Source organism: Oncorhynchus keta, unplaced genomic scaffold (assembly GCF_023373465.1).
Source record: "Oncorhynchus keta strain PuntledgeMale-10-30-2019 unplaced genomic scaffold, Oket_V2 Un_scaffold_3114_pilon_pilon, whole genome shotgun sequence".
NCBI classification, from domain to species: Eukaryota; Metazoa; Chordata; class Actinopteri; order Salmoniformes; family Salmonidae; genus Oncorhynchus; species Oncorhynchus keta.
This window is the reverse complement of record NW_026290913.1, coordinates 105230-118113: the sequence shown is the minus strand read 5'-3', so window position 1 is coordinate 118113 and position 12884 is coordinate 105230. Positions and strand designations below refer to the sequence as shown.

The 12884-nt window shown below is 44.4% G+C and overlaps 1 protein-coding gene across 1 annotated transcript; it reads left to right on the top strand.

Annotated features, from left to right (window-relative positions):
• The first annotated feature begins 3436 nt into the window (after positions 1 to 3436).
• Positions 3437 to 10660, top strand: LOC118372191 (hepatocyte nuclear factor 6-like). Its single transcript, XM_052515801.1, has 2 exons — positions 3437 to 5267; positions 8860 to 10660. Exons 1-2 carry the CDS (start codon positions 3704 to 3706, stop codon positions 9222 to 9224), a joined length of 1929 nt encoding a protein of 642 aa, XP_052371761.1. The 5' UTR covers positions 3437 to 3703; the 3' UTR covers positions 9225 to 10660.
• Positions 10661 to 12884: the final 2224 nt, after the last annotated feature.

Here is a 12884-nt window from a genome sequence, read left to right as displayed (position 1 = left end):
TAAAGGTATAGGCATAGAACTCATTTTTCTCCAGCCTTCAAGAAGGAGGCCTAAAGAAAGGGTTTTTATTAGAACACATGTATTCATTTTGAAGTGTCAGTAAAGTGAAATCGTTCTTGCGAGTTCTAGAAGTTTACTGAAGAATGCCATAGTCTTACTCCATGAGGTTGCTGATTCGAGACATGTTTGCAGATTGACCATTCAACTATTTGAACTTTAAATTAAACGATTAGTAAACTGTTTTTTTATTCGAGGAAGTAAGACTACCCTACATAAAAATATCGAAAAAAAACAGCGCCTAAGATTCTAATTGTATTTTGAGTTGCTATATAGCCTTTAGCAATCAATAAAACGTTTGGTATTACGCTATTAATATCCTATACTATATCATTTAAAACCTCGGTCTGCAATCAAATATTATTGAATTGTTTAGCATAGTCTATGCACAATATTTAGCAATAAGAAATAGGTAGATATTAATAGTTCCGGCCTACATATAATCATGTGAACAGGCATATAGACCACGCTTAATTCAATTCAGGCCACTGTAAGTATGGACTTCGATTATATTAGTCTTGTCTAGAAATATAGTGTCTAGACGGTCGCTTTTGCCTAAATCTGGTTTAGGAATTCTAATAGTGTCGTTATGAGCGTTAATAACCCATCTCTGTAGTAGTATGTCACTATCTGTAGAGCTGAGATGATCGATCCATGTGCCTCTGTCTCCACTATAAACCACAGCATATGAAATGAACGATAATAATGATATGCTGCACTTTAGTAACGGCCACCGTAAAACCATGGAATGTTGGACGCTATGCACTGAAGGCTACAACCAAATAGTCACTATTCAGGTTAGGATATTTGTAGTAGGCCTAACCTTTGCTCCATAAACATACTCTGTTACCATCCTCATCATCATTCACATAGAGAGAGGAGAGGCATAGGCCTACTCTATTAATAATTGTATATGCAACATTAGTTATTGGATTCAACACTATAACCTAATGCTGACTGTAGGATATATATGACTGTGAATATGACCCAGAGTCAACAGAATACAACAGCAGTCTGTGGATAATTAATAATTAATACAGACAGTCTCCACGGTGCAGCCTGACCAACCGACCCAATGGGTGAGGATGTTTCCGCTTTGCTCTAATAAGGCTGGTGCTTTGGGTTAACTTACCTGACTGTCTTTTACCTTCTGACCAGAGCCATGTTTTTTATTTTATCTAAATAAATGCTCTGCTTCTGACTATTCAACTACCTAGGAATGACTGGTAACCAAGCCGAGAGCGTCGTGATGTTCTATTGAATATTACTATACATGCTATTGTGGAGGTGGCTGCTGCAGATCTGTGGTATAGGCCTATCGTTTACAATATGACAATATGTTTTCAACGACGTTGTTGCGGGACAGTCATTTGTAAGCTCCATGGCCATAATTAAAACGGCCAGACATGTCATAGCCTATCTACTGTATGTTGCTGCATTTACGGTGAGGGATGGAGTTTTCTTTTCAGCTTAAAGGTTTTGTTATGTCAGTTGACTTCTTAGTTAGTTGACACACGTTTTATGAAAAGCAGTGTTTATGTGAATAGGTTATATATATATTTCTCTCTCTCTTTTTCTACATTCATCAAATACTTGCTATAACAACCACAGACTATTCTCTACAAGGACACGACACACACACTGCGGCTTTGACGCGTGAATAGGCCACAACACTATAACACTCAAACACATACACGCGCACACCGCCCTTTTGCATGTTGCTGGAGGGGAAAATATCGATCAGCATGAGAATGTGTGCAGATGTGGCTGCTGAAACATGAATCTTTCTCTTCTTATTTGGCCTGATATAGACTATAATATGTTTGTCTGTTTGTCTGATAGGAGCAATCTGTTTTTCGTGATGATTGATTATTATTTGCCTCACAAATGTTATGTCAATTAATTTAGCAAATTGATAACATATTTAATTTTAAATGTATTACTTTTTAAATGTTAACACATTTTATTTACCTTGTTGACATTGACTATTTTGTTATTAGGCCTAGACTGCAGGTTTTGTTTGTAAGTTATCAATAGGCCTATGTCGAATCTCTGCCCAGTCCTTTATTATGTCCATACCGTTGGAAAGCATCTCGTTGTTCATTAAGTGTCTTTGTTTTTGGGCAAACGTCAAGTCCCCACACGCCACTGACGTTGACTTCCTGTTAGAGACCATTTAACTTTTACGTTTCTCTTCTTTAACTTGTTCAACTGAATGGTGTCCTGTTGTTCTTGCCCCTGACAGATGCCGCGGTGTGCGTGTGTGTGTGTGTGTGTGTGTGTGTGTGTGTGTGTGTGTGTGTGTGTGTGTGTGTGTGTGTGTGTGTGTGTGTGTGTGTGTGTGTGTGTGTGTGTGTGTGTGTGTGTGTGTGTGTGTGTGTGTGTGTGTGTGTGTGTGTGTGTGTGTGAAGTTAATCTGCAAGAGCAGCTGTTAACATGAGGAGTCTTGAAGCGTCACCTTTGACATGTGGCCCGGGTTGGCCACTGGCCGCAGCAAGCTGTCGCCTGCCTGACCGCGTGAAAAGGACGCATCGAACCCCCCACCCCACCCCACCCCCCTCCCAACACACACAAGTCATTTGAAGTTCATCCATTGTGTAGCCAATTTAGGAAACTTACAATGTTTGAAATTGTATTGTAATGATGTGGGCCTACTCAATGGGTGAAGGAAATAAAATTACGCAATAAAACATATTTGTCATTCAATATTTGTCATTCAATTGTTTCTCAAATAATTACTAACATTAGTAAGTATTATTATCATGAGAGATGTTATGTTTATGTAATCATAGGCCTATTCATGAATGAATCATTTTCTTCAATGTCATCAAGTTCACACACACACACACACACACACACACACACACACACACACACACACACTCCGCGTATCGATGGGGGCACGCGTGGACACACTTAGCCTACACACACCCACACACTCCCATGCACGGCCGGCCGGTTCGTTAATCTTAATGGTTTAACAATAGACACATCTGTTCATCTTTTTATTTCTAAAGAAAGAGAAGTACAGCTTCATTTGTTACATCAAACCGACATATGGAATGGTTTTCATTCGGACTGGAGTTGAAAGATTGCTACAATAATCCTCTATTAGGGGACTTTGTTGGGATCCCATTTTAGCTTCATTATATAAAAATAGAGAAACAGCATGATGACATTTGGTTCAAGATAGGTGGTGATTATGAAGGACACGTGTGTGAATATAAGGTTTTGAATACTGCATGCACACTGTCATGGTCTAATCACACACGCACCTCATTGACAAGTGGAGAATGGACCCGGAAGTTCACTTCATTTGTTCTGCATGACATGTTAAGGAGGCTCCAGAACGATATTGGATCAATAGGTTTTTATTTGTGTTGAAATACAATAGGCTCAATAGGCTCCATTGAACGTGTAAATTATAACCTAGTAAATAATATTAATTAATTTGTGATTCAATTATTTTATTCCAATGGGTGTGTGAGAGGGGGGGGGTTATAACCAGCAGGTATCTTAATACTAATAACTGACGTCAGAGCAGTGTGTGTGTGTGTGTGTGTGTGTGTGTGTGTGTGTGTGTGTGTGTGTGTGTGTGTGTGTGTGTGTGTGTGTGGTGGGAGGGGATGGAAGGTCGCCCGTGCGCATGTGTGTATGTTCGGGATCGGCAGCGGTGAAACCGAGGTGTGGAGAAACCGAGCAGCACGAGAAAAGCCACGGAGAGAGAGATGGCGCAGGACCCGACCGGAGCGCAAGGACAGGCGGGGGGGCTCGAGACACAACCCGGAGGAAGCAAAAAATAAAATGTATTATCAATAAAACCAGTCTAAAAGGGAAAGAAAAATATATAATCGGAGGAAAGAAAATAATCAACAAAGACAAGAGGAAGAAAACACCAGCCATAAAAAGGATACAAAAAAACGTCCATCAACCAGGATTCAGGAGACAGAACAAACCACCACAACAAACCAACAGACTGGGAGGGAACTTTCCCGCCGTGAGGACTCTGGACTGTTCTGTGGGCATCTATCCCTCTCCCAGGTCACATAGATGGTCGCCAAGCATTATGAACGCGCAACTGTCCATGGAGAGCCTCGGCGACCTGAGCCATGAGTCTGTGGCCGGTCCAGGAGAGCTGCTCGTCGGCCACAGCCCACACCCCCGCCCGGGTGGGGGCCGAGGGCTGGCGCACCGCTCCATGGGCATGACGAGCCTGCTAGACGGGGGAGAATACCACTCCCATCACGGACACAACACTGGACACCCCGGTCATCACCTGCACCCTGCCATGAGTATGTGCGAGACCCCCCCTGGAATGAGCGCAAGCACCTACACCACCCTCACACCTCTCCAGCCTCCCCTACCCCCCATCTCCACTGTAGCAGACAAGTTCTCTCATCATCACCATCATCATCATCATCATCCACACCACCACCATCCTCATCATCCTCATAATCATCATCAGCGACTCCCTGGTAATGTCACCGGCAGCTTTACGTTTATGAGGGACGAAAGGGGGCTGGCGCCGATCAACAACCTCTACTCCCCATACCACCACAAAGACGCCCCTGGGATGGGACAGAGCCTCTCCCCACTGTCTGGCTCTGGCCTGGCCGGCCTACACAGCTCCCAGGCCGGCCTGCCTCCCTATGCCCACCCCGGGGTCTCAGCCTCCATGCCGGGGGAGAAGATGCAGTTGACTCCCGGTGGGTTCGAGGCTCATCACCCCACCATGCTGGCCAGACACGCAGAACAGCACCTCACCTCGGGGAACATGCTCCATATAAACGGCCTCCATCACCACCACACTCATGCCCACCTCGGAGCCTCGGGGCACGTCCTGGGCCACGGGAACCCCCGGGACAACAACACCCAGAGCCACGCCTCAGGGCCCGGGGTTCAAGTCCAGGGGGTTGGTGGTGGTGGCGGTACCGACGGCAATTCGACGGGTCAAATGGAAGAAGTAAACACCAAAGAAGTAGCGCAGAGGATCACCACAGAGCTGAAGCGTTACTCCATCCCCCAGGCTATCTTCGCCCAGAGGGTGTTGTGTCGGTCCCAGGGAACACTGTCAGATCTGCTCCGGAACCCCAAACCCTGGTCCAAGCTCAAGTCCGGCCGAGAGACCTTCCGCAGGATGTGGAAGTGGCTGCAGGAGCCTGAGTTCACACGCATGAGCGCGCTCAGGCTCGCAGGTGAGCGAACCCTCGGTAATACCTACTTCCTTTTTATTTCTCTTTCTCTCTCCCTTTACTCTTTATCCATAGGGGGTATGTAAGATTGTTTGGTGCTCGTCGTTGTAACAGTAGGCCTATTGTCTGCAGCTGTCTTGAATCTGACATTGGAGTAGCCAGTGGTTTGACAGAACTGAAACCTCCCTCTGGAATTTCCTGCAGTTGAATTCATCATTGTCTTTGTTGTAATCTCTGTCTCTTGGCTTTTTCCATTCTATAAGAAAAGGGCCCATGTGTCTATTCACGCGCGTGTGTGTGTGTGTGTGTGTGTGGGGTGGGGGTGGGGGGTGTTTGTGTGTGTGTTGGTAAGGTGATCTGGGACCAGAATGAGATTCTTTTTGCCCAACTCATCAGCTTTTTGTTGTTCCCAACAGAGTCCACGCGAGTCCATGTAAACAGAGTCCACTCGCGAGAGAATAAGATTCAAGTTCTAAAAATATTTTTACATCATGAAAATATTAATTTGTTGCCAGCACATGTAGTAACATCCTCAAGCTGTGCATTTCAGGGCTGAGGGATGGAACATCTGCGGAAAATAGTATAACAGAATAACAATATAATATAATACAATATTTTCCAGGATCAATATGACCATTATTTTAAATCTTGAGGAAAGCTTATGGAAACTGTGTCTTTGGCTGCGTTGACGCACTTGTTGTGTTTCAGTGAGTGTGTTTTTGTCTTGGAGCTAAACTCGTTAGGAGGCGTGACGCGGGGCTGACTCTGGGTTTGTGGTAATTAACTGATAGATAGCTCTCTATTAATTTGTCCCCGAGGACCCGAGTCAATCCGCCTGAACCGTTCTAGCGGACACACATACGGAGCCACGCAGTCGCCAGCATACAAAGGAATTGCTTTATGTCTAATCAATGACGCGCTGAATCGGATGGGTTTTTGGCTTGTGAAAAGTGTGAGGCGGTACGCTGCTGAAAGTGTGTTAAATCGCCATTGTTTATTTACAGCGTGTGTTTGTGTGTGTCATTAACAGTATATATAACCATATATATACCATGTCACTTTACTTTTTTGTGACTTAAACAGACGAATAAACATGTTGCAGTCCAAACGCAACTCTTGATCTTTCGATGCAGGTGATTGAAAATCAGGGTATTACTTATTATAAGTCTGTTGACGCCAAACACTTTTGTTTTGATCCATTAGAAGTAGAACCAATAATCCCTTCCATCTCGTGAGCTAAGGGAAAACATTATCACTCAGGACTGAAAACATATACATTTCCCGGAATTGTTTTCAGTGAATTGACGAATGTTAGGCAGTACGCCTGTGCTGTTCTATTTAGCCCTGACATGCGTTTATAAAAGTAAAAAGTCAAATAACATATTTTTCATTAGGCTTATTGGGTTGACTTTTTGAGTGGGGAGATTATTTTGCCAGTGTCTCCCTCTTCATTCTATTTGAGCCTAATTTCACTTCCATAAAACCTCAACCACAATATATGTAGCTATTGCATCCATGCACATATATATTTTATTTCTCCCTAATGAAAGTATATACATATTACTTTATATAACTTCGACCTGAATCATAAAGGCTTCGTTGTGAAATACCTCCCCTAGTATTAATAGCGTTTCAGATTCTGGAAATGTAGAATGTCTGTAAACAGGAAAAGGAAGCCCGTGCACGAACATATATCGATCGGTTCTCGGGTGAAATGTGTGTGTGATCGGCCAACTAAGAAGTAAAATAGAAGATTGATATTGATTATTGAAATGTGTCTTCTTCCATTTCCCCATGTTACATCATGCATGCCTGGCGGTTTTCTCATGTCACCGAGGCCTATGCCTGCCGGTAGACTAGGCCTACTCATATCATTAACCTATTTAATATTGAATTGATAGATTTTTTTCACGAATTGTAAATGCAACGTATTACATGTGAAGTGGGTTTAAAATAATCGAGCATAATGCAGCAAAAACGCATTTCCGTTGTGGTCCTCTGCTTTTGGCACGATGTTGTTGAGAAGTTGCGTGTATAGTTCCCTAAATAATTCCCTTCTTGTACATTCTAGACCTATACACTCCCTCTCACACTCATCAATTAACCTAATATTAATTTTGCAGCAAACACAGAAACATGTGTTTTCTTAAAGCAATTGTAAAAGTTAAGGCCTGACATTGCACCTGTCGATAATTTATCTCAAGCGTTGATTCTGACATTATCATTTCGTTCGTTAGAAATTCGTTCACCTTTAAGCCTATTATATTCCTGTTTGGGAAGTGTGTGCTTTTCTATATTTAACTAGGTAAGTCAGTTAAGAACAAATTCTTATTTTCAATTATGGCCTAGCAGTGGGTGAACTGCCTGTTCAGGGGCAGAACGTCAGATTTTTAAATTTGTCAGCTCGGGGATTCGATCATGCAGCCGTTCGGTTGGTAGTCCAACGCTCTAACCAATAGGCCACATGCCGCCCCAAAATAGCATGTTATTAAACAAATTTGGAATAGGCCTAATTAAAAATAATTGTCAAACTGAGTGCATCAGCTCTTGGATTCGGAAAAGGGGCTATTCATATTTTTTATTTTTATTTATTTTAACACACTCACCGCTGCTGGTACACGAGTGTGTGTAGTCACGTCATAGGCTACCTCAGTGTGGAGTTATCTGCTTAATGATTTTCAGACGGGCAGAGCTGTGTGTGTGTGTGTGTGTGTGTGTGTGTGTGTGTGTGTGTGTGTGTGTGTGTGTGTGTGTGTGTGTGTGTGTGTGTGTGTGTGTGTGTGTGTGTAGGGGGGGGGGACGGGGGACGACCAGGGTGATAACGTGCCTGGGAAAGCTCCCAACCTGTCCGAATACCTGTCTGTCTGCTCCGCGCGGTGGCTGCTGGGGTGTCACTGTGGCCTTCAGCACGTTGATTTATAGCACAGCAGATAGGATAGAGCTCCACACACACACACACACACACACACACACACACACACACACACACACACACACACACGATGCCAACTCAACTCCACACGGAGCGGTAGCTCTCTGTTAATGGTTATCTAGGGGTGTCTCTAACTAACGAGGCTAATACTGCTGCTATCACAGAACACACACAGACATTTCTGTGATTAGTTCATTTCATAGACTCGAATATCACACATTAACAACACGCACCTGGCATGCAGATCCATCTTGCTTGGTAGTGGTAGTGAAATACCCTTGGTCTAAGAAAGGATGGTCTAAGATCTATATTAAATAATCTATCTGGGACAGTGAAGCCGATGTCCTCCAGCTAAGTAGAATGAATGGCTTTTGGTCGAATTCAGCGCTGCTACAGCTGTTTGACAGCTCACTACTGCCCTCTACTGGTAATGTCTCGATATGCAGGAAGAGGCCTACTTACCGTGTGCTTCAGCACCACGGTCAGCGGCAATTGTTTTCAGCTGTGAGCTCCGATGGAGGTTATTATGAGGCTACCCGTGTGTGTGTGTGTGTGTTATATTCCACGGTATAGATGATTGTGTGCTGTAGCCTATTGTTGTTATACAGTGTTGTATACTGTGTTAATGTTATTATGATGTAGTTTGTTATAACATCTCGCTTTCTCTCCCACCCTTAGCGTGTAAGCGCAAGGAGCAGGACCATGGCCACTGTAAAGTTGGTGGTGACCGTGGCGGCAGCGGTGGCAGCAGCGGCGGAAACCACAGCGACAGCAACCACAGTGGTAATGGTGGCCACTCCAAGAAGCCTCGGCTGGTGTTTACCGACGTCCAGAGAAGAACACTCCACGCCATCTTCAAGGAGAATAAGCGTCCGTCCAAGGAGCTTCAGATCACCATCAGCCAGCAGCTGGGCCTGGAGCTGACCACCGTCTCAAATTTCTTCATGAACGCACGGCGACGCAGCCTCGACAAGTGGCTCGACGACAACGGAGGCTCCACCCACTCCGCAAATTCCTCCGTCTCCACCTGCAGCAAAGCCTGAGGAGGATAGAGGGGGAGAGCGGGCACAGTTTTGAGTTGATTTAACTTGGAAAAAATAAGTTGCCACGCTGACTTACAATTTTGAATTATGTCATCTCAGGTAATCAAGTGTTGAGTTGACTACATTTTATATTAGATATGGTGTTAAAGTTTTTATTTAGCGTGGAGACTTATTTTTTTCTAGTTTGAAATAGTCAATTTTTTTTACTGTGTATGTGGAGACAGACTGACAGACTCGACCTCGGTGGAAAAGCTTTACAATGTAGAAACTAAGGAAAATACCTATAAACAGCGTTTTGACCTTAAAGCCTGTACTATAACACTGCTATTTATAGTGTCCAAAGAAAAAAACAAACCAAAGACTTGTTTTGACCTGCTTTAAAAACTCTGTTCTGGCATTCTACCCAATCACTGATCTCACAGCTTTAATACCTCCTGCCCACTGTCCTTATCTTTGATCTGACTGGTCGGTTTGAGGGAGGGCCTCTGGATGGACGTTTAATCAGCCTATCAGCTGTGTGGGTTCTGACCAGTGGACGGAGATCCTGTGGGACGGGTCAATCAGCTTTGAGGAGGAATCTTACAGGTGCCACTGGAATGTTCAGCAGTCGTTTGGATTGGTCAGAGTTTCTGTCCATCAGGACAAACAGACATTTGATTGGTCACAGTTTTCTGTCCGTCAGTAAACCCCAGACACTCCAGGTAGAAGCTGCCATAAACTGATCTAGGTTCAGATTACCTTGCCCCCAATCCTATCAGTAACCATTAGAAGGATGAAATAAATATTGTTTCTGACCCGGGATCAGTGTTTAGGGGGGACTTCTACCTCCTGCACTGGAAGAGCAGACAGGGGAGGGGGGAAACTGCCCCAGTAGGAGCTGCTAACCATGACCCATAACCCTTGACCCATTCCGTAGTGCTTTCTTCCTTTACTGTTGAAACAGTAAAAATGAAAACCAAAGCTTTCTCCACTCCAGGGCAGGTAGCCTAGACTGTATGCAGTTATAATACCAAATCACTTTGACAGAATCACAGCAAGAAGTACAACCAAAGAATAATGTCTTATATTTTGTAGCTGATGTTGTAAAGAGTATTTTTAAAGCCCTGAGTGTGACTGTTAACACTCTCCTCTCCTCCTATCCCTCCATCTCTCCTATCTTCCTCTCTCGCCATCTCTTAGTGGTGGAAAAAGTAACCAATTATTATACTTTAAAAAAGTAAAGATACCTTCATAGAAAAGGACGAGTAAAAATGAAAGTCACCCAGTAAAATACTACTTGAGTAAAAGTCTAAAAATATTTGGTTTTAAATATACTTAAGTATCAAAAGTAAATATAATTGCTAAAATATGTGAAATTGAAAGTAGAAATAATTTCAAATTCCTTATATTAAGCAAACCGGACGGCATCATTTCCTTTTCTTTTTTATTTACAGATAGCCAGGGGCACACTGCAACACTCAGACATCATTTACAGATAGCCTGGGGCACACTGCAACACTCAGACATCATTTACAGATAGCCTGGGGCACACTGCAACACTCAGACATCATTTACAGATAGCCAGGGGCACACTGCAACACTCAGACATCCTTTACAGATAGCCAGGGGCACACTGCAACACTCAGACATCATTTACAGATAGCCTGGGGCACACTGCAACACTCAGACATCATTTACAGATAGCCAGGGGCACACTGCAACACTCAGACATCATTTACAGATAGCCAGGGGCACACTGCAACACTCAGACATCATTTACAGATAGCCAGGGGCACACTGCAACACTCAGACATCCTTTACAGATAGCCAGGGGCACACTGCAACACTCAGACATCCTTTACAGATAGCCAGGGGCACACTGCAACACTCAGACATCATTTACAGATAGCCTGGGGCACACTGCAACACTCAGACATAATTTACAGATAGCCTGGGGCACACTGCAACACTCAGACATCATTTACAGATAGCCTGGGGCACTCTGCAACACTTAGACATAATTTACAGATAGCCTGGGGCACACTGCAACACTCAGACATAATTTACAGATAGCCAGGGGCACACTGCAACACTCAGACATAATTTACAGATAGCCTGGGGCACACTGCAACACTCAGACATCATTTACAGATAGCCAGGGGCACACTGCAACACTCAGACATCATTTACCGATAGCCAGGGGCACACTGCAACACTCAGACATCATTTACAGATAGCCAGGGGCACACTGCAACACTCAGACATCATTTACAGATAGCCAGGGGCACACTACAAAACTCAGACATCATTTACAGATAGCCAGGGGCACACAACAACACTCAGACATCATTTACAGATAGCCAGGGGCACACTACAACACTCAGACATCATTTACAGATAGCCAGGGGCACACTACAACACTCAGACATCATTTACAGATAGCCAGGGGAACACTGCAACACTCAGACATCCTTTACAGATAGCCAGGGGCACACTGCAACACTCAGACATAATTTACAGATAGCCAGGGGCACACTGCAACACTCAGACATCATTTACAGATAGCCAGGGGCACACTGCAACACTCAGACATCCTTTACAGATAGCCAGGGGCACACTGCAACACTCAGACATCATTTACAGATAGCCAGGGGCACACTGCAACACTCAGACATCATTTACAGATAGCCAGGGGAACACTGCAACACTCAGACATCATTTACAGATAGCCTGGGGCACACTGCAACACTCAGACATCATTTACAGATAGCCAGGGGCACACTGCAACACTCAGACATCATTTACAGATAGCCAGGGGCACACTGCAACACTCAGACATCATTTACAGATAGCCAGGGGCACACTGCAACACTCAGACATCATTTACAGATAGCCTGGGGCACACTGCAACACTCAGACATCATTTACAGATAGCCAGGGGCACACTGCAACACTCAGACATCATTTACAGATAGCCAGGGGCACACTGCAACACTCAGACATCCTTTACAGATAGCCAGGGCACACTGCAACACTCAGACATCCTTTACAGATAGCCAGGGGCACACTGCAACACTCAGACATCATTTACAGATAGCCTGGGGCACACTGCAACACTCAGACATAATTTACAGATAGCCTGGGGCACACTGCAACACTCAGACATCATTTACAGATAGCCAGGGGCACACTGCAACACTCAGACATCCTTTACAGATAGCCAGGGGCACACTGCAACACTCAGACATCCTTTACAGATAGCCAGGGGCACACTGCAACACTCAGACATCATTTACAGATAGCCTGGGGCACACTGCAACACTCAGACATAATTTACAGATAGCCTGGGGCACACTGCAACACTCAGACATCATTTACAGATAGCCTGGGGCACACTGCAACACTTAGACATAATTTACAGATAGCCTGGGGCACACTGCAACACTCAGACATAATTTACAGATAGCCAGGGGCACACTGCAACACTCAGACATCATTTACAGATAGCCTGGGGCACACTGCAACACTCAGACATCATTTACAGATAGCCAGGGGCACACTGCAACACTCAGACATAATTTACCGATAGCCAGGGGCACACTGCAACACTCAGACATCATTTACAGATAGCCAGGGGCACACTGCAACACTCAGACATCATTTACAGATAGCCAGGGGCAC

Excerpts from the sequence above, each read along its gene's own strand:
- LOC118372191 (XM_052515801.1), top strand. The coding sequence starts at position 3,704 with ATGTGTGTATGTTCGGGATCGGCAGCGGTGAAACCGAGGTGTGGAGAA. Across the intron at positions 5,268-8,859 it reads CGCAGGTGAGCGAACCCTCG|CGTGTAAGCGCAAGGAGCAG; the intron begins GTAATACCTACT and ends TCCCACCCTTAG.